The 21755-nt window shown below is 53.1% G+C and overlaps 2 protein-coding genes across 7 annotated transcripts in view; both read right to left on the reverse strand.

Moving 5' to 3' along the window:
* Positions 1–1846: 1846 nt before the first annotated feature.
* FLOT2 (flotillin 2) lies at positions 1847–21540 on the reverse strand. Of its 6 annotated transcripts, none has more exons than XM_042026203.1 (11): positions 21436–21540; positions 13827–13908; positions 9904–9994; positions 5876–5999; positions 5344–5462; positions 4836–4949; positions 4624–4743; positions 4023–4237; positions 3724–3907; positions 3420–3569; positions 1847–3241 (listed from the first exon to the last, which is right to left on the reverse strand). In XM_042026203.1, exons 1-11 carry the CDS (start codon positions 21482–21484, stop codon positions 3203–3205), a joined length of 1287 nt encoding a protein of 428 aa, XP_041882137.1. In that variant the 5' UTR covers positions 21485–21540; the 3' UTR covers positions 1847–3202. The 6 variants fall into 6 exon arrangements, with proteins under 6 accessions (XP_041882137.1, XP_041882138.1, XP_041882139.1 ...); XM_042026204.1 differs by lacking the exon at positions 9904–9994 and adding an exon at positions 11740–11830; XM_042026205.1 differs by lacking the exon at positions 21436–21540 and adding an exon at positions 17587–17714.
* Positions 21541–21617: 77 nt separating this feature from the next.
* DHRS13 (dehydrogenase/reductase 13) overlaps positions 21618–21755 on the reverse strand; it is a 3021-nt gene continuing 2883 nt past the window's right edge. The window contains exon 5 of the mRNA XM_042026209.1: positions 21618–21755. This exon is cut by the window's right edge and continues 583 nt beyond it. The gene's annotated coding sequence lies outside the window, so the exon portion shown is untranslated.

The raw sequence follows: 21755 nt of genomic DNA on the forward strand, positions 1-21755 counted from the left end.
CCCGAGGGACATGACCCCTAGCAGTGTGTCCCCCCAAAAAAAGATTTTCCCTCCTGCCTTTAGGGACACCCTGGAAATACATTTCCCCTCCCAGGGGGATGTGACCCTTTGAGGGAATGTATCCTCCAGTTAGGGGTCCCCAATGGACACGCTCCCCTGGCCATATGTATCCCCTGGAGGGATGTATCCCCCAGCTGTGTCCCCCCAAAGGCATGCCCCTCCTGACCACGTGTGTCCCCAAGAGGGCTGTGTCCCCTCATTGCACATGACCCTGGTCGTACTTGACCCCTGACCACGCATGTCGTGGCTGCACCCCCTGACCACCAGTGCCACCTGCCTGCTCATGACCCTGGTCATTTGTGTCCCCCAGCCCTGTCTGTTCCCACAGGGCCACATCCTGCAGCCAGTGCTGTGCCATTGTGCCGGGTTGTTTGTGCCAGGACAGGCTGGCATTCCTGGAAATCGGCTGTGGGGAGGTGATAATCCCCTGCTGGGACCAGACTGTGTGCGTGGGGTCCCGATAAGCAGCAGCCTCCAGCTATCAGGGACCCTGCCCTGCCACACAAGGTATCCCTGGACCCACTGCCACCTCTGGGTGACAGGAGGAGGGGCAGCATTGCCCACACTCCCCCTGGCCTGGGCAGACCCTGGCAAGAGGGGGTACAGGGTCAAGCCCTGGTCTGAGCCTGTCCCAGGGCACGAGGTTGTGGGGACTTGGGAGCTGCAAGGGACCATCCCATTCTGGTTTTGGTCCCTGCTGTGACCCAGAGCCTGTAGTGTTCCCCAAACTGTGGCACAGGCACTCCAGGATGTAGAGCAGTGACATAGGCAAAGCGTCCCTGAGTCCCTCAAGCCCTGCCAACTCCAGGTGAGTCCCACGGGATTATCCTCATGGGATTGCCTGCCAGCCTTGGTGCCTGCTCAGTGTTCAAGGGCAGCCCTGCCCTGTGACCTTGTACCCCACAGAGTTAGAGGGGGCCTGAGTGTCCCCCAGGCTGGTACCACAGAGCCGGTGTGGGGACCCCCAGGTGTCACAGGAGACCCCCGTGTGCCACAGCCCTCCCAGCAGCAATGCTGCCCCAGGGCAGCGTGTCTGACTCCAGATAAGGAGGCCCTGGGAGCTGCAGAGCTGTCCCCACCCTGTCTATCTGCAGGGCCACCCTGCAGGACACATAGGGCAGGGCCTGTTGTCCTGCCCTGTGTTTGGGGGGACATGGAGGGTCTGGAGGGCACAAAGAAACTGTTTTCCCCACTGAGGGCAGTGTAGCAAAGCCCCCCATGCCAGCCCCGTGCTGGCTGTCACTGGTCCTGCTGGCAGGGTGACCCCGAGCAGGACAGGTACCCCCAGAGCCGCCCTGCTGTCCCCCAGCGCAGGGAAGGGTGCGTGGGGCTGGGACAGGACTCCGGTGGCAGGGCGGGGGGACACGAGCTGCTGCCACAGCCTGGCTGCTGGGACAGAGCACCTTCAGCCCGGCTCCAGAGCCCAGGGTGCCACTCTTTGGGGTGCCCGTGCAGTGGCCAGCCCCTGGGCTAACACGGGCCGTGCAGTGGAGCTCACTCGGTGCCTCCTGGCTCCACACTCATCCCCGTGCGGCTCTACCCCCACGGAGGGCTGCGACACAGAGCCCGTGGGGACACGGTGACCGTGGGGAAGCCACCAGCTCCCAGGAGCTTTCCAGGAGCAGCGTGAGCCGGGGTCTCACCTCCACGCACCCCTTGTTCCCCCATCCCAGCGGGAACACTCCGGGGCCAGCAGCCCCCAGCCAGCCCAGGCCACGGCTGGCAACGCACCCGAGGGTGCTGGGGCGGGACGGACGGGCGTGACAGACGAAACAGAGCCCAGGCAGGAGGTGACAAGGGTTTATTATCTCTCAGCAGCGGGGTGGCGGGCGCAGGCACATGCAGATAGGGCCCGGCCCGGCCCGGCACGCCTGCCCGCCGCCCACGGGCCAGCGCAGGCCGGGGACCGATAACGCCGCTGGGAGGGCACGGGGGGGCCCCGCAGCAGCCGCGCCCCCCCAGCCCTGGGTCACTCCTGGCAAAGGACAGCACCGGGAGGGACCTGCCCCCGCCCTATGGCACGGGGTGGGGGCACTGAGCTGTGGGCGCAGGACCCCCAAATGCCACCAGCCCCCCAGCAGTGCCAGGCTGACTTCACACAGGGTCCGGCTGTGCCAGCCACATGGAGCACAGGCATCGAGACAGGCAGGGAAGGGGCAAGGGCCAGCACAAGGCTCTGTGGCACTGTGGGGAGGACGGGCACACACAGGGGACAACCTCTTTCACATTGTCACAAGACAGCAAAGCCACTGGCCATAAGAGGCAGGGGGAGGAAGGGAGGCAGGGGCAGCTGTACAGGCTGTGCTGGAGGAGCCTGTCCCCACCTCAGTGTCCTGCTGGTCCCCCAACCCACCTCTGACCACCATTCTGCTTGAGTTGTGGGGTCAGGAAGTGCCACAGCATCTGGGGACACTGCCCTCTCAGGGGATGGGTGGCTTTGGCACAGCGCTCCTTTTTGGTATTTCTGGTGGTGGGACCTCACCAGGGCTGAGCTGGGCTCCCTCTGCTCTGTGGAGAGCTCCCTGCTCCAGATCCTATGAGGAAAATTCCCCAAGGGGAGCCAGCATGGGAGAGGGTAGCACCCACTGCTAGTGCTGGATTGTCACCCTCCTGGGGGGTTGGCTGCCACCCACCCAGCCTGGGCAGGGCTGCTGGCACTGTGGGGGCCCTGGGGGTGAGACACAAGGAGAGCCAGCCACAGGGACAGCTGTGGGCAGAGGCAGGGCTGGGACAGTGCCCCGGAGAGTCACTGAGAGAAGGCAAGGAGACCAGGGGAGGGGGTCCTGGTTCTTTTCCTAAAGCTCCACATCCCAAGCCTCTGCTCCCAGCTCCAGGTGTTCACCCCAGGGCAGAGAACAGCAAGGCACTGGGACTGCAACGCCAGAGAAGCTGCCAGTCATAACCGGGGATGGGATTGGCCTGAGACAACACAAGGTTAATTAGAAAATAAATCCTCTCCCAGCCTTGGAATAAAAAGAGCAGCAGACAGGACATGCATCTTTCTGGCCCTACAAAATAAGGCACCAGTTACAAATGAAACTCGGATTGTCTTTGATATAAAAGGAATTCCCATGTGTCGAAGGCAGTTGATGTCTGAGTGCATAACAGGGAGTGATCTTCACTAGTTTTGGGTTGGCCAACCTCATTCCTTGGCCTCGGTGGCTTTCTGGAACAGGGGAAGCTGCAGGAGGGGAAGAGAGAAGCTGTTAGGGCTGCAGGAAGGGAAGGCAGGGAGCTGCCTGCACTCTGTGGTGGACAGGGTTGGGGAAAGAGAGGTTCCCTGGGAGACTGAAAGCTTCCAGGCAGGTCCCCGTGCCCTAGGAGCAGCTGGCATTGCCAGCTGCCAGCTGCCAGCTCACCTTTGTGAGATCCACACCAGTGATGGCACGCACGGAGGCGGGGACCTCAGCCAGGAGACGGTTCACATCGGACATGGTGCTGCCTTTCTCTCCGCTGAGAATAACGATCTCATTCACTTTGGAGAGGGGAGCAGACACTTGGGCAGCGATCTGGGGAAGCAGGGATGAGCAGAGAGTCAAGGAACTGCTCAGCAGGTCACTGGCAAAGGTCCCTACAGGGCCTTGCTGTGCCCCCAGGAGACCTGGCCCAGTGTGGGAACTCCCCTGGTCCACCTGAAGCAGGGGAAAGCTGCTCCCTCCTCACCTCGGGCAGTGCATCCAGCACTAGAGCCAGCTGGGCAGCTTCTCCATACTTCTGGAGCGCTTGTGCTTTCAGCTTCAACCCCTCAGCCTCTGCCATCCCGACGGCCTCGATCACAAAAGCCTCAGCCTCTCCAATCTTGCGGATCTTTTCCGCCTCCGCCTGAGCAAGGAGGATTTGCTTCACCCTGGAAAGGGAAACACAGCCCTGCAGCAACCTGGATCCCTCAGAGAGCCCAGGAGCAGGGGCTCAGGGCAGCACTGTGCTCCCACCTCCCCAGCCCAGGGCAGGGGCTCACTCACTTCTCGCCCTCGGCGATCTGCTGGATGCGATAGGCTTCGGCCTCGGCCGGCTGCTTCACGGTGGCCATCAGCTCCTTCTCCATCCGGACCACCTCCTTCTGTTCCACCTCGATCTGCTTCTTGCGCTCCACCACCTCGATTTCGATCTCCTCCTGGCGGATCTTCTGCTGCTCCCGGGCGCTCTGGAGCTCGTAGGCCAGCTGGGCTTCTGCAGTCTGCACACGGGGAAGAGGAGAAGAGGGGTCTGGGCCACAAACTCCTGTGTGCAGATACAAGGACTCCAAAACCAGACACGACTCCTGCTACTGAACCTCTTCCCAGGGGTGACATCCCAATCCTCAGTGCTGCTCTTCCCACAGCACTTGAGCCCTACCAGCTCCAGGTTCAACCCTCCCCACCCTTTCCTCTCCTCCAAGTCCCACCGAATATCTGCAAACAGGAGAGGCATCTGCTGCAAGGAGCTCACAGTGACACACAGACCTGGGTTCTCCACCTCTAGTTCTCCTAACAGATGCAGGAGGAGGAAGCTGACAAGTCCCAGAGCCACCAATACCATCACAGACCCTCCAGGAAACAGCAGTGGGCTGTGGGATGCTGTCACCTTAATGTTGACCTCCTCAGTGAAGGCAGCTTTCTGCAACTCAAAAGCCCGTTTGGAATCTGCTATTTTGGTATCTGCCATGAACTTGACATCCAGCATTTCTCTCTTGCACTCTGCCTCCTGCAGAGAGGGAACAGAGAGCAGAGCTTCAGAGCGTGCAGTTGGAGCAGAAGAGGCTGCTCCAGGGAAGCCCAGCACATCTCTGGACTCACCCGAATGCCAGCATCCCGCTCGGCTTCTGCCACTCCAATGTCTGCATCCCTTTGGACAGCTGCAATCTGAGTCTTCCCCAGGGAGCTCAGGTAATCCACTTTATCATAGACATCCTGGGGAGGGGAGATAAGTCATAAGCACTTCAAACAAGTGACTCCATCTTGCTCCCTTCCTACTGAAGCTCAGTGCGGTCAACCCGGGGTCAGAACACGTCATGTCAGCTGCTCCAAACAAACAGGGGAGGGCAGGGAGAAAAAGGCCATCCCGACATCTTCCCTCACTCCCAGGGGGCTGGGTTATCAGCCAGCTCTCTCCACGAGCCTGTTTACAGAGGCAGCTACCCAGCTGCTCTTGGCCCAGCTGCCTGGATACAGGACATGCTGCGGCGGCTGTCATGGAAACTCCCGGAGGGCTGGGACAGGCTGTCAGCAGGGGAGTCAGGGCCAGGCTCTCTCCTGCTGCTCCCACAGCTCTGCCCAGAGTGCAGCGCCCAACATCTGGGCATACCTTGATGGTGAAACTCAGGATCTCGATCCCCATGCGACCCACGTCAGGAGCTGCCACCTCCCGCACCAGCTTGGCAAACTGGTCCCTGTCCTGGTAGATCTGCTCCACTGTCAGGGTACCTGCAGAGTGGAGGAAGGTGAAGCACTTTATTTGGAACAGGTAACACGCAATGACGTGGGTCTAAGCTCAGCAACATCCTCGTTGTCCCTAATCTCTTCAGGCCTGGGCATAAGGGCATAATCCTCTGCCCCTGCAGTGGCACCAACATCTCAGTCTCACAAGTGCAACCACCACCCACATGTGCTACCTGTGGCCCTTGGGGACTCAGACATCTCTTGCTGCAGGCACTGAAAACTTATTTATCACAACGCCCAGCCACACAGAGGGAGCTGCTGGAAGGGAGATGCCACCTCTGCAGGCAGCAGAGGAAGGTCCCGTGTGGCTGCGTGGTGACAGCGATACTGCTGGGACCAGCCAGCTGAGAAGGGACAAAGCCACTCGAGATGCCTCCAGGGGATGAGCCCCTCCATACCCAGGATGGAGCGCAGGTGTCCCTCCAGTGTCTGCAGGACCACGTTCTTCACATCCTGCACGTTCTTCCCCAAGAACTGCTCACAGGCCACAGCCAGGAGCTCCTTCTCGGTCATTATCTTCACCTAGAGACAGGAGACAGAACCAAAGGGACTGAAGGTGCCTGTCCAGGAGGTGCAGGCACCCAACAGCAGCAGCAGCAGCAGCAGCAGCAGCAGAAGCAGCAGTACCACCACCAGGCTGCCAGGCCCCCATGCTACTGATGCTCCAAGGGACAGGACTGAGCTGTCACCAGACTGAGCCAGGCCACTGGACCAGCCAGCGAGGCCCTGCTCTGTGTGCTGCTGTCCAAACCCCTACAGCAGCTCAGCATGGAGGTGCTCCCTGCAACCATCTGTCCCACAGCAGTGGGGACAGAGCCCGACCCTACCAGTCCCAACTCACAGAAATCCTACAAAAAGCCCTGAAATACCAGTTCAGCCATTGCACCAACACCAGAGTCAGAAGAAAGCTGGCTGTTACCATCCCTGGCCAAAAGCCATTTTGTTATCTTTCTCTTCCTCCTCTTTCACTAGAATTAATTTTTTTCTGACCAAGGAAAGGCAGAAAACAAGAAAGAGTCTGACAAACCCAAGGAGCAGCTTGGGAACAGGGGCTCTATTCAGTGTTCCCTGGAAGGAGAGATGAGACAGTAAGACCACAGCACACTGGTTTGTCCTGCCTGTAGCTGGGAGCTGCCAGACTCCAACGTGTCATGGTCAGAACTTGGCTGTTCTGCTCCATACTGTCAGTCTGGTGATGATCCCCAGAAGTGGGACACAGCAATATTTTCACCTCCCACAGCCAGAGCCAGGTGTAAAAGCACCCCCATTCCAGCCAAGCCAGGGTCTTAGGATGGTCCTGCTGGTCACAGGGCTGCTTTTTAAAGGCAAAGTGAATTACAAATCCCCGTGGAGTGTGTCAGGCAGTGGAGATCTGTGCCCTACAGCACCCAGCTATGAGGAGCTGCAACCCACCAAGATGTCAGCTCCTGGTGGCCCTGTCCAGTCTGAGGGCTCAGGCAAAGGCTGGGCACAGGGACATTCTGTGCCTGGCAGCACCAGAGAAGGAGCAGGTCCATAGCAGCCACGCAGCTTTCTGGATCCTACAGCACCCTCTCATGGACACAGCTGTGTTGGGCAGCACCTCCTGTCCCACAAGGAGCTGGTGGCACCCGGAGTCCTGCCCCAAGGGCATTGGTTGGACCTGGTTCAGAGACTTCCAAAGCCACAGATGCTGCACAAGGACCCTCTGAGGGTCCCAGCACACACTACTGAGGGATTCACAGCCTACAGACCTCATCCCAATACTTTCTAGAGCACTTCCAGCTGCAAAAGCAACACAACTCTTTCTTGAGATCCATCCAAAATGATCCCTCTGGAGCCAAACTGCAGCACCTGGCCCCAGCCCTGCCAGAGAGCAGGACAACTGGGACTGACTGTCATCTTCTAAAGGGACAGGAGGTGGACTGTGTTAGACACAGTGAGCTGGCCAAAACTCACCTGCCACAACCCTGCCCCTTGTAATGTGAAGAAAGGCCAACTCAGGCTGAGCCTATTTCCTACTGCTGCTTCCCAGACTGGTTCTCCCAGTCAAAAATGTCAAACAACCTCAGGCAAGTGTGGCAATCCTCTTCCTCATTGTCCCCAAAGCCTCTCGGGATCCTTTCGGGGCCAATTCCACAGTGGCTTCTTGTCCCTACACCCCAGGCCAGCAGTGTGCTCTTCCCACACAAGGGGGAGTTGGGAGAGCTGCTCTGGAGCTGCACCCAGGAGCATGAGCCCTGCACAAGGCCCTGCCACAGCGAACGGGAGGTTTTTGCAAGTATTAAAAGCAATTAGACTCAGCGGCAACATTTATGGTGAGCATCTGCCAGCAATTCCACCTCTCCAAACAATCCCCACCCTCGGGAGCTGTGGGGAGGACAGAGCACAGGGCAGGATGTTCATTAGGAGAATCCCTGCGGTGCTTAGGAGCAAGGAATGATTCAGCCTCTGGATAAAGCCAGCCAGCCTCCACTGGTGAGCCCTGGACAGCCCATGGGAGCCTGGCCCTGCACGGAATACAGATCCCAACCTCCAAAGCAAAGGCTGCACAAAAGAAACCAGAGTTGAGCAATTCATGCTCAGTGTGTTCTGCAGGGTTTCAGGCAGGGCACTGCGACACTCAGTGCTTCTCAAATGTCACTCCCATCAGAGGGAGAGCCTTCGGCTGGCAGGGAATCAGAGAGCCTCCATCCAGCAATCCTGTGTGCAGGATCGATGCCGCCGCACCCTGCTCTGGCCAGCTGCACTCGCAGCGAGGGGTGAGCACAGAGAATCCAATTAGCTGGAGGCTCAGGAAAATGGTACAGAAGGATACAGAGCCCAGCATGGCCCAAGGCAGCAGCATCCCAGCACATCCCAGCACCCAGCCAACGCAGGGAGGAGACTACTGGTGAGCACTCATTAAATCCCTCCTCAAGAAAAAGAACAGCATCCTTGTGCACATTAAGAATTTCTATCATTACAGCAAACACTTTAAAAGCTCTTTCTCCAGGAATAAGTTGTTTGCTTTTTTCCCTTTTTTTTTTTTGCTCAAGCCTTTAAAAGAAAAATCTTTGTCTCAAAAGTACTTCTGCAAAGTTAAGGTAACTTCTGCCATGCACATCCCCAACAGCCTTGAGGCTGCTTTCTGCGTGGCAATTCCTTGGATCCCAGCTTTAAAATTAACTGTCAGTGGAAAAAATGAACAGTGAGAGGAAAGAGTAACACGAATGAGATGAACTGGGGTCTGCATTCTTAAATCAAGGCACCTGGTGATCCAGCCCTCTGCTACCAGACCATTTTGCAGGCAATGGAGGGATTTCCCAAAACTAGGACAAAAGGGAATGCTGGCTTCAGAGAAACACCAAATACAGAAGGAAAAGCCTACAGATTTAGGAAAAGAGTGTGAAGGGAGACATGGGTGCACACATTTTGCCAACCATGCAAAGACCACTGGGGTTTTGTGACGCCTTAGCAGCTAAATGGATATAAAGAACTGGAAAAGAACTGAAAGACGGATATAAAGTACTGAAAAATTGAAACCAAGGGTGCTGGCTCCATGAGGGATTTTTGGTCACATCACTGCATCACTCAGCAGCTCCCCTTGGCTCCAGAGCTCCCCACAGGGAATGTGGCAGCCACTTATCCTGTGACAACTCACCTGGACATGCCTTGGACACACAGTGACCACAGCCCTGTGTGCACTGAGAGCCGCTCTTGGTTTGTACATCCAGAATGAGCTGTCAGGAACAATTTTCAATCACAGCATCCAGCTGCCTAATTGAGGAACCCAATTCCCTCAAAAACTAACATTTCCCTCCCAGCATCCTCCCCAGGGCAGGACTTGGCCCCAAGGACAGCCTGTACCAGGACAGCAGACCTCAGACTCCAAGAAGTGCAGGGTTTTGGTGTGCTGCCACAAGCAGCAAAAGCAGGTTCTTACATTTGAAGAAAGCTGAAGAGAATCAAAATTCAATTCCAGCCAAAAAATTTACACGCCAGTTTTAGCGCCTGGAGGGACTAAATTCTTTTTTTTTAAGCTTTAACTCACCGTGAAGAAGTACAAGGTCCATGTGCTAACAATAACAATCCAAAGGAATATAAAGCTCGATACCATCTCAGGAGGTTATGGGTCAGTCCTGTGGGGTCACACACAGCTGCAAGGCCACCACAGAACATCAGCATTCCACAAACACAGCAAGTCACCCCCACACACCTCATTTGCCACGTGGACAAATGAGACACCAGAAAAAATTATTTTAGGGAGAGGAGGAGAGGTCACAACCCCCTTCACCACATGGAACATACTGGAGTGTGTTTGTACCAACAAGGACAGCGTGGTTTGGTACACGGATTTATTTCATAGTTGGCTTCTCTCCCTGGACAACAGCCACCTCTTAAGGGGGAAAACCAGATGTAAGTTAGAGACATGCATTCCTGAAATGATGTTTTGGAGTTACTGTACCTGTGCCACACCTGTGACAGTTATAGCTACCCCCTCCGCCGTCTCTACGTCCTCACACCTGGGCTGTAACGTCATTATCTCTAGGGAAATCCTGCCAAAAAACGTAAAATATTTGCACGTTTCCAGGTTACACACACACAGCTCTTCCCTTTGCATCTCCTGCCCCAAGCTACCTGCTGCACTCATCACAGGTAATGCAAGACAGGCACAGAATGCAGCCAAGGGACCACATCTGTGACTGGAGACAGACTGGGCACTGCGGCCAAGAAATAGATTTTCAGATAATGCTTAAAGGCAATTTATCAGCAAAGGCTGGAATCCAGACTGGAAATGATCCTGTGACCCTTTCCCTCCTGCTGGGTTAGTGAGGGGCCAGAAGCTGCAGTTTTGGGACCACAAAGGGCCCTCTGTCAGAGGCTCATTGTGCCATGCTGCCCAATGCTGTGGCAGCACAGGATGGTGTCACTGGTTCAGAAGCACAGCACAGAACTGGGATGCTCCCACCCACCTCACATGAGCACTGGTGCTTGGCAGAACCTGGCACTGATGCTGAAGAAGCAGCCCTGGGTTAGCCCTACACAGACCTACCCCCTGACCTGGTTCACCTCTCTCTCTATTTTTCCAGTGTCCCGTGACCCAAAGGCAGATGGAAATGAGTCTCCAGCTCTTTATGGCCATGCCTGTAGAGTATCAGGCACCCAGGAACAGATCTTGCAGCTCCAGAGCTTTCTCAGTCATCCCAGGTGGGCCTGAGGTACTTTGGTCAGTCCCAGCAATCTGCAGGTCATAATTTCGTAAGACAAGGGACAGAACCTTGGCTGTGGCAGGTTCTGTTCCAGGAAGCCAAGCCTGGCTCCCACGTCAGCCATAATGAGCCGGAAAGGCGTCGGGAGTCAGGACAGGGAGCCACGGGGCAGAGAGTTTGTGTCAGTGAACATTAGGTCAAACATCTGAACCATGAAGGGGCTGCCCTGGGCTGCTGTGTGCACGCTGGGTTGCTCCAGAATTGGCTGGAAGTGCTGAAACCTATCCCTGCAAATTCATGCCTGCCTTGGCCACTGTCCTAATTAAACTGGCATGCAAACTGGGAGCTGATAAAACACATCCCACTGCCCAGGACATGCACAGGCATTTTTTGCCATGTGTTCACGGCTTTAATCAGATACTGCAGGATTTCAGCCTTCTGAAGGCCTAATCTAGACTTGGAATTTAATTCCCAAACTGTGCTGCTTCTTAGTTCTGTTCACAGGGATGTTTGGTCATTAATGGTTCGTAATGTCAGTCCTGTGTGCTGCAACTCATCCAAGGTCTCTGTGCTGTACTTTCAGAGGTGACAACATCCAAAATGGGCAGTGTCTCCATATGGAGGAAGAAGGCCTGAGTGGGAATCCATAGCCAACACTGCAGAGCCAGGCACAGCTGCAGTTTTGAAATGACAAAAAGCCTGCCTTCCCACCTGTCCCAAATCCTGTACAGAATCCAACCTGGCTTGCCTGTGCCTCCACACAAAAGCAGATGCCCTTCTGCTCTCCCCCATGCCCACAATGGAGACCGTGCTGGCAAGGAAAGGGTTACAGCAGGAGCAAACATTAGGTACAGAAATGCTGAATTTGGAATTTTCCAGGGATGTACCTGTCTGCATTATCTGTTAACTGTGGAGTGCCACAGGGCAAGTGCTGGAGAAGGAGAAGGGGAAGAAGAGGAGGGTATGGAGATTTCAGCTGTCCCATTAGAAAATCATTAGTTTTTGTTATCCTGCTGCTGCTGCTGCTGCTGCTGCTCAAAACAGAGGGATAAACAGTTAGACAGGGTGTTAGGAAGCTGGTGGATTATTACCTGTGCAACCCCTGTTACGTACAGTGGGACCCCCTCCGACGTCTCAACATTCTCGCAGCGACAGAGGATGGTCAAAACCTCCAAAGACACTCTGAGCAGGGAGGAGTAAGGGTAGGACAGCAAATACACAGAGCAGTTACCAGAGAGTAAGACACTCGTTGCAAAGGACAGACGAGACTTTGAGGTTTCAGCTTTTCCCTGTTCAGTTTGCCTTTTTCCCACTGCCTGCTCCCAGGGCTCCATAATCGGCTCCCCTGGTCGCTGGGGAGGAGAGTTTGCAGCATACAGCAGCTTCTTTTAATGAGGATAGATAGGCTGGGGGCTCATGCCCACCCTGCACATAAAACTGAACCATCTACGCCATCCTGGTGTCAGCTGGAATCCCCTGTTGACACCAGGAAAAATTCCTTTTGGTAATAATTTAGATGCTTCTGTGTCAATATTTAAGAGAGGCCAGAAAAATGAAAATGCCAGGGACCTGGCTACCCACCCCTGGCTAAGGCATTGAGGAGAGAAGTTGCTTCCAAGTGCTGTCCTGAGAAGCTGAATTAACACCATTTGGCTCCCCCAGAGGCATATTAGACCACGCTGTGTCTCTCACTGCTTTTATTTCTGACCCCTAAACAGGGACAGCATTTTTTCCCCTTGTTTTTCCCCAGTGCTCAAGGTTGGAGCAGGGTAAGTGCCCAGCACCCTGCCAGCTCTAACTGTTCCTTTTGTTCCCAGGTTAATGCTACCTGGCGGGATGCCGCTGACAGCAACACAATTGCTCCTGTCTCTCTTGCTTGCAGCACTGAAAGTTCCAGAAAAAATGTCCTAATTTCAGAGAAGGAAATCTGTCTCACTCTTCATGTTAATGCAGTGGGCTCCATCTGGGGCACAGCTTATGGCATTTGAGAAAGGAGAATTAAGCCCCACATCCCACGGCTTGAACTGTTTGAATGGTATGGATTTTAAAGTAGATTTGTTTGGATGCTGGAATTCCTGTCAAGAGCCCCATTTGTTAAATAATGCGCAGACCTCTATCATGTAACAGCTCATTCCTGGCAATCCAGTTCTTGGCCCTGGATTCAGCCTATCCTTAACTTAAAAAACCAGCCTCCCAAATGTATCTGATCTCCTGTACTGGGCAGGTCAAGGTCCTGCACCGTTCTCTGCACTTCTCACAAAAGAAGAGAAGGAAGAACCATTTGTTCAATTAACAGTTCTCCCAACAAGATGTCTTACAAAAACCTGGGAATGAAGCTTGTCTGGATCAAACACAGCCCTTAAACACTAAACCCACAAGCTGGGCTTTTCCTTCCCCTCCCACCTTCCATCACGTGCAGAGTGAGGGCAGCCACATGCTCACTTTGTCTGCTGGTGGCAACACAGGTACAGGGAAAAGAGGTTGGAAGAGGCTGTAAGGGTTAACTACAACCTCTGGCCATCATTCAGTGTAAAACCCAAAAGTCACGTCTTTATCCTTTTCCCTGTTATTTTTTTACACAGACGGAGGAAACCTGCATCAGTGGGCATGAGGGATGTATTGGGAGGGAGCATTCCTACAGATCCTAGAGACAAAGAGCCGTATTAGCAGGACAGCAGCACTACCACAGCATGTCAGCTCAGAGCCCAGACTGTAAGCAGCAGCAAGCAAAATCTACAGCTGAGGAAAGGGAGAGCAAGGAAATCCCGTGGTTTTAAATCGGAACAGTCTGCTCCCAAGGTGAGAGCAGTCAGCAGTCTTTACAAAGAGAGACTTGAGGAGCAGAGGGCGGCACTGGTGCACTGCAGGTCACAAACTGGTTTGTTACTGGCTAAGGGGTTGAGCCATACTGGGCAGGACTTGGCTCCTCTTGTGGACATAGAGGCCATTTGAAAAGTACTTCAGCTGAAAGCATGTGATTTCTTTTTTTGTGTGTCTTTTGCACTGTGGCATCCAGCTGTCCCCATGCCAACAGCCAGCAAAGAACTCCTGATGCTCACCCCTGGTTTCATATGCAGTGCCTGGTCCAGTGTTCCTAAAGACACTGCTGACAGCCCCACTGGGATGATTTTGCCAAATTCCTTCTCCAAAAGCCCACAAACAACAGGGGTCTCCTTACCTTTGGGTGTCAGTAATGCACCACCATGCCCAGGCCCAGCCTCCATACACATATTGCTTCTCATCAGAGCCACAGCAGCCACCTGCAGCACAGCAGAGAGCACAGAGACATCAGGATCACACACATGCACGTGCTCTTGGACAGGGAATAACTTACAAGCAGAGAAGTTCATGCTCTTCCTCCTCTCCATGGGCTTCACACAGCAGTTTTCCCAAGGCAACTTTTTTTGGAATTGTCTTATAAAGTTGGAAAATAGTATTTGTATAATTCACTATGACCAACAGTAACACACAGAAAGTGACTGTATCTCAAATCAGGGCTTTATTTTAGTTTTGTTAAGCACTTTTAGCAGCCAGAATCAATGTAAGTATCTTCAACTGTGATGTTAACTGTTAGGGAAAGCCATGTAACAAACCCACCTCCTTTCCTTCACACCACCCTTAAATTCCCAGAGGAGCTTTCAAGTCAGCATTGGAGGAGGGAAGAACCCTTGAGCTCCCAAAAAATACCTCCTAGTTCTGGCTTGTGTAAGTAGCACAGTGTCTGATGCTTTGATGGCCCATCTCAGAATTGCATGTGCCCAAGATTCAGGCAGCCTCCAGAACTCCTCTGACACATTTAAGATTTGATCCCAGTGAAGCCAGAAGATGCTGTCTGGATTTTTGTATCTTTGATTTAAGGAACAAGACACCTGCTGCCTTTCAAGAGAGCACCCTGCCAGTGATCAGCCCCGGGTTTTCATGGCTGGGAAGAGAGGAGCTCTGCAGCTCCCCAGCTCAGACCAGGGCTGGGAGCTGCTGACTCTCAGGCAGATCAAGCCAGAATTATCTCTCTTGTCTGCTCTCCATAATCACTCTTACTACAGCAGTGCCTGAGGCCCTCAGCAAGATGAGTGCTGTACAAACAGAGCAACAGACAGTTCCAGCCCTGCGGGATGGATCTCTACAGGCAAGACAGAGCCGGCGCACAGGAAGAGCAGGAACGCGGAACACAGCGTGGCTGTGGGAGCTTTGGGTTGTGGGAGGGGAAAGGGAGAAGGATGAAGCCAGCAGCCAGCAGGCCTTTCAAGCGAAATGACCATTATTGTTTCCTGCAAGAGATCAAAATGAAGAAGAAGAAGCAGCACACATCCAGGCCAGTATGCCTGCAGGGCTCTCCAACTGCAGGAGGGGACTCTGTCCTCCCTGTCCTCCTCCTCTTCCTCCCAGTCCCCCAGCATTTAGCTATCTTCTGCCTGCTCCCAAACACTGGCCACATACTGCCTGCTTTACTGGCTTCCATGCAATGGTTGACAAACCAGCAGATGAGCCCCATCTACAATTCTTCACCCTTGCACTTCAGCAAGAATTAAACACAAACGGGAAAAGGCTTTACACACTTTTTCAGATCTCCTGTGCTGCACAGCCTAGAGCTCAGAGCCAGCCTTTGGCTTCTTCCCATAGCTGGAAGGCTATTTCAGCCAGGCAAGCGTTACAGAAGCTGATGATACAACATCCTGCAGTAACCACAATGCCTTTAACATTTCTTGGAGGGCGTCAGCCTGGTTAGCTCAGCCTCTCAGCCAGGCCCTTGTTTTCCAAGAACAGGAAGGGAGGTGTTCCTGGCACTCGGGAGAAGCAGCACCACATGGAAAGGTATTTTATTTCACAGGGTCTATGTGGTCTTTACCAAACCTCTGTTAATTGTTTCTTAATAATATCCTGAGAAAGCTCTGCACCCTAAACCCACCATTGTTACAGGAAAGTGCCTCTCCACACAGATGTTCCTCTTCTTCTGTAGGAAATGCACGAAAATACCTTATTTAGTATCACACCCAAAACAAGCTCTACATTTGCTTCCTGATGCTACACAACGCAGCTGCAGGGCACGGTCTACTGAGCTAGATTATATGTCAAAAACTGTTCAAAGCCTAAAAAACCAGGGAAAACGAACACATTAAGGAGGAGTGGGATGCCAGCCAGTTGCTTTCACGCATGCTGGACGTCTGAGCGCAGCAGAGCTCCGTCCTGGTAAGGCTGAGGAGCTGAGGGCTCATTTTCCATGGCAGTCCTGCCGTCTCTTTCTCAATTCTCAGGCAGCAAGTGAAAAAGGAACCAACAAAGCGAAATCTTTGCAAGGCTGAAGAATAAACCCTCTTGCACAATGAGATTTGGCAGAGAAATTGCCTTTTCCAGCTATAATACGCCCACTGTTCCAGCAGACTGGGTCTCACAGTTGCTTGGCCATCACTTCCACAAACATCCACCGTGCCTCTTCCGGGGCAGTGTGCGGGGCCACAAATGGAGGATTCATAGCCAGGGAGCTGCCAGCCAGCTTGGCCTCTTCCCAGTAAAGGGGTCCCATGTTCAAGCAAGAATTCCCAGAGCCAGGGGGAAGTACGTTGTCTGTTTGTTTGGGGTTTTTTTATTATGAAATAAGATTAATCGCTTGGGAGTTGGTAGATAAAAGGAGCTCTCAGCAGATGCAGGAAGCGAGCAAGGAAGAACGTGAGCCTCAACAGTTTTGGGGACACAGGGCTCAAAACATCAAAGCTGGGATGATCTGAACAAGCTCTGTGTTGTTTGCTCTCCCAGGTAACTCAGGCACTGAGTTACCTCTGTGGCAGGAAGTGGTGAGCGTTCCAAAATCAGGTCATGGTAAACAGGCTGCTGAATGCGGGCAGACCAGGAAAAAGTTGGTAATTGAAAACAGTTACTGGCAGAAGATAATGCAGAGATAGAGGAATGCAAAAGCATACATAAAGAAAATCACATCCTAAAGCAGGGCCCAGACTAAAGTCAGTGTCTGATTCTTAGGCCCTGCTGTGCATATAAATTAGGCTTTGTTCACATGCAGGAATGGTACAAGGTTAACAAAAATTAATTTTAAAAGATGCAGGGTTCTGAGCTGAATCCATAAAAGCTTCTGATGGTCACTGCAGCAGATGAAAGCAGACTGCACTGGCTATCTTATTCTGGATGTCATCTACATGAAAATGACTTAATGAGTAACAATGCTACAGACTGAGTTTAAAAATACATTTAGTAACTCATCTTGTAAACAGTAACTCAGAGAAGAGAAACAACAATGAAGCTACACAACAAAATCAGAGATACTACCCCAGAATTCCTTTTGGAAACCAAAAGTAAAGGCCTGAGACTATTGTCCACCTGCACCTAACAGGCTTTCCAAAGAGTAGTTTGCAAGTTCTGGAGATTTAACAAGCACATGACAAGGGAATCCTTGAGCCCCACCACCTGTAAAAAGGTGAAGAAGCATCTCCTGAGAAGGAAAGATCCCAAATGAGCTGCGTAAGAGCCCTTTTGAGCACTCATGACTTGAGACCAGATGCAATGCTGCACTCTCAGCAACCCCTGAGCATCACAAGCAGTGAGAAACCAACCACGGGGAAAGATTTTTGGCTTGCCAAAATGACAAACCTAAATCTGCAGGAGCACTCAGTTAAACCTGGCAGATGACCATCAGTGGCACTGCAAGTTTCCTGCACAGCTTGCTTGGTATGAGAGGTGGGACACCCCAACCACAACCCTGGGGAACAGTTTGAACTGAATGAACTGTATGAACACAGGGCAAAACCTCACATGAGACCCAGCTGAAGCTGCCTGCTCCTTCCCACAAACTCCTGTTTCTTTTGAGGCTGAAGAACTGGAATTGCACCACCAGCTTTAGGGTTCAGGTGGTTCTTGCTGCTCACCACGTCTTTCCATGGGACATGGCCTGGACCTTCCCGTTCCATTTTCATGCAATAGACTGTTCTCACCTAAGTGTAATTTCTACATTCCTCCTTCCTGAACTGCATCAGATTTTGTTCAGCCCATTGGGTCAGTCTCCAGAGTTTGTTTTGATCCTGATCCAGCTCTTCAAAGCTCTCGAATCCATTCCCAGCTCAGTCTGCAAATTCAATAAGCACATTCTTGATTCCATTATTCAAGCCAAAACAAGGAACTTACTTGATAAATTCTTTCAGCTGAACAGTGAGCTACTGTCAAGTTCCTTGGCAATGGTTTTCCAGGCAGTTTCATATTTATTTCATAATATCTGAGAAACCAGTTCCTCCTTGCACTGTGGACTGTAGGTCTCTTGCAGGAAGGGCTTCAAGAGCCTCAAGAAATTCTTATTTAAGGCCTTCAACTTAGAAAAGTAACATGAAAACAGCACAGTCTCAAAGACATGAACAGTTCTTGAGGAGTAAAAGGGATGCAGTAAGAAGATGGAAGAGCCTAGAGCAGCCCTGGAAGGGTTACATACACCTGACTGCTGGCATACAGCAGGAAATTCCCCCACAAAAGTAGAATTAGCTGCCAGCTCTTCTTTTACTTTGACAGACATCAAGAAGCCTCAAAGGGTGTTGCACTAAAGTAAAACTTGAGAAACTGGGCTGAAGCATATTTCTCAAGCTGACTTCTGCTCACCTGAGAGGGAATCAGATTAGCTGGATGTGGAAAATACCTCTACTTGTGCTCTTCAAGGTGTTACAAGCAATATATTTGTTTCAGTAGCCTCCTAGGAAATAAACTTGGGTTGGATGGGTTGCAAACCCCTGTTTTTTTTCCTCCTTTCACTCCCTAATGCAGGAACAGGGAGGGCTGTGCTCACTTTCCCCCTTCATGTATGTCCAGGTGTTCCCCTCAGAGCTCCTCTGCTGCAGCCTTTGCCACCCAGAAGGAAAATGCTTCAGCTGTAGAGATTTGGGCAATGCTGTTTGGTAACTGTTAGATGAACACGGTCACTATAAATACATATTTCCTTATTATGACACTCTGTGGAAATATTACAGCACTGTATTTCAAAATCAGCAGATCGACCCTTAGCCACAAAAGCTGCATTTAACCAGATTGTAACCCAAACCCAGGATTTCACAGCCTATTTGGTTCCCTGGTGGGAACATTCAGATATCAGGATGAACAGGTACTTTGTGCATTTCCCTGAAAACCTGACCAGCACCAGTTTTGCTCAGAGCAGGCTCACTGCTCCTGCCAAAGCCTCCTCAGACCTTGTGCCAAGGGAGTCTCCCAGAAAAGTCAGACTCACAATGTGGGGAGACTCAAGGCTCTGTGGGGCATTCCTACAAATCCTGGGCTCCACTATTCACCAATGGATCAATCAGCAGTGCAGTTTCTTAGAAGGATATCGATGTTGCTCAGCAGGGGAAGGATGGCAGCGCCAATGGAGTGCTGAGCCGTGCCTGGGAAGCAGCTTCCCAAATAAGGCTACAAAGCTCCATGATCCCAAAGCACAGCTGGCTGCTCCTTGAGCACTGGAGGAACTCGAGTGTCTCACAAGAAAGTGAAAAGAAGGAACAACCCTCCTCAGAAAAACCCATGTGCCAGGGGAAGCCCGGGACTAAAGGCCAAGGGGCACAGGCTGAATAAAGAAAGTAAAGAAAACCCTCCCAAAAGTGAAGTCTTTCAAATAACTACCACATGACAATTCGACACTGCAAGCCAAAGGCCTGCCTCTAATAATATTTGGTTTATTTAAATTAAATTAACTAAAATGTATTTAATATTATTTTGGCTTATTAGTAATTATTATTGGTTTCTCATTCCCTTCCCCTCTCTCCCCAAATCCAACTTAGTATCACACAAATTAATGCTGGCCCACAAGGTCCTTCCTGCTCTTCCCCAGAGGAACATGGCTCAAGTTCCTGGAATTTCAACGGCTTGTAGCTACACCCTCTCACTAATGCCCTGGCAGCCGCTCTGCACACGGGCACAGAGGAGCTGCAGGGCCCTGCAGAGCTCCCAGTTGGTGCCCTCAGGATTCAGCAAGTATCTGCAGACTATGTTGGGGAGCAGCTGAGAAAAACCAGTCTGGTGGCAGCTCCAAACCCCATCCCAACTGGCAGAACCCGGCGTGATCTCTGCTCCCTTCCCAAAACGCAGCTGCACTTAGAGGAGTGTCCTGGGCTCGCTGCTCCGGGCTGTGGAAAAGCACCAAGCCTGGAACTGCAAGCAGATGCCACAAATTCCTGCTGGCTCATCCTGGAAGCTGCGTTTTGTAAACTCCAGAGCCGAACAGAAGCAAACCCAAGCTTTGAGACTAAAGGGCATCCTGGCACACCTGGAGCACAGCTTCCCAATCTTCCCGTGAATGTGGCATTTCACTGAGCAGTGCCAATTTTGACAGGGGGCTCTTTGGAGGGAAGCACAGCATCAGCTCTGGATCCCACTGGGAACTGCAGACCAGGAAAACTGCAAGGAATACTGCTGCTCTGGGCAGCTGCTGGGTGCAGCTTGTAACTCCTCAGAAGCCATCACCAGAGTGGGCATACTTGTTGCCAGAACTGCAGCCTGCTCCTGGCATCTCCTTAGGAATTCCTGTAAGAGGTCTGTCATCCAAGAGAGATGAACTGATAACAGATCAGCCACAGCTTGCTGGAGGCTTTGGCTCCAAAACCACAATAACATAGCTGCAAGCGTGGCAGAGCTGTGACTGAGGCACAGCCCTGACATTCACGTGCATTTTCTACTGGGTGCTCACTACCTTGCAGTTGGCCTCAGTCTGCCACAGAGTAAAGCTCCCAGCCCTCACATCACCTAACAATAATGAATTCATCTAACAATAATTAATTAATAATAATCCTGTCCGCACAAAGCCTGGTCCATGCCACAGTGCAGCCTGGAGCTTCAGCAGCATTGAAGCAGCTACAGGGTAAATCAGACATGGGGGATTTCACTGCTGGCTTGTTTAACCCCACTCTCAGTCACCTCAGTCAGTTGCTGGTGACATTCCACATGTCCAATGGGCATCACCTGCATCCAGTGCCAGCACCACTGAGAGTCCAGGCGATGTGCTGGTGAGGAAGCAGCAGCAGGATGTGATGGATGAAGACGGGCACTGCAGGGATAAACCTGCAGCGCTCTGCTCCAGGGGGATGCTCACACCCAGCTCCCCTTCCCTGGGAAATCCAACCTGTCCCGGGGAACAGGACAGCTTCCTGGCAATCCAAGCCTAAGCCTGTTAACGGGGGCCCAGAGCTTTGCTGGTGCCACTGCCTGATATCACCCGAAATCAGCAGCATCGGAGGTGCTGCTGCTGACACCGGACCCCACCCCAGAGCCCCGGGGTTCATGCAGGGACCCCACCCCGGAGCCTCAGTTCCATTGCAGCATCTCCCATCTCCCTGTCTATTCCCAAATCACTCGGGGCCCTCCCAGGACAGGGACCCCTAGAATCCCTCGGAGTGTCCTCACAGCCAGGACTCCCCCCCAGTTCCTCCCTCCTTGCACACCCCATCACAGAGACACCCCCAACTCCCACAGGTTCTCTCCATGACAGTGTCCCCCCGATAGGGACCCCTCAAACCCCTGAGAGTCCCCTCACAGCCAGGACCCTCCGATTTCCCCCTCCCATGAGGCTCCATCCCAGAGACATCCCCCTCCTCGCAATTCCCTCAGGGCCCCCAGTGATCGAGACCCCTCAAATGCCTGAGAGGAAACTCCAAACCCCGCCTCTTAGCACACCCCATTAGAGACCCGCCCCAATCCCTCACAGTCCCCCCATAATAGAGACCCCTCAAACTCCTGACGCTCCCCCACAGCCAAGACCCCCAACTTCCTCAGGGTCCCCTCCGTGTCACCCCACAGCCCCTCTGTCCCGACCGTACCTGACACCACCAGCGCCTCATTGGGCCCCACCGTGTGGCAGTTCCCCATGGCGGCCCCGCCGCCGCCCGCCCCCACAACCCCCCGCGCCTCGCACGGCGGGGGCGCGGCCCGCGGGCGCCGCCATCTTGGGGAGGTCGGTGCCACACCCGGGGGCGGGGCCGGGGCCGTGGGCGCCGCCATGTTGGGCGCCGCGTGCGCGGGTAACATGGGGGTGCGCGCATGCGCGGTGTGCGCGGGTGTGCAAGGGAGGGACGCGTGAGTGTGCAAGGGATGTGTGTGTGACACTGCATGGGTGTGCAAGGGATGTGTGACACTGCAT

Source organism: Corvus kubaryi, unplaced genomic scaffold, assembly GCF_017639235.1.
Source record: "Corvus kubaryi isolate FWS band 111438036 unplaced genomic scaffold, C.kubaryi_AGA036_p1.0 37284, whole genome shotgun sequence".
In the NCBI taxonomy this organism is placed as follows: domain Eukaryota; kingdom Metazoa; phylum Chordata; class Aves; order Passeriformes; family Corvidae; genus Corvus; species Corvus kubaryi.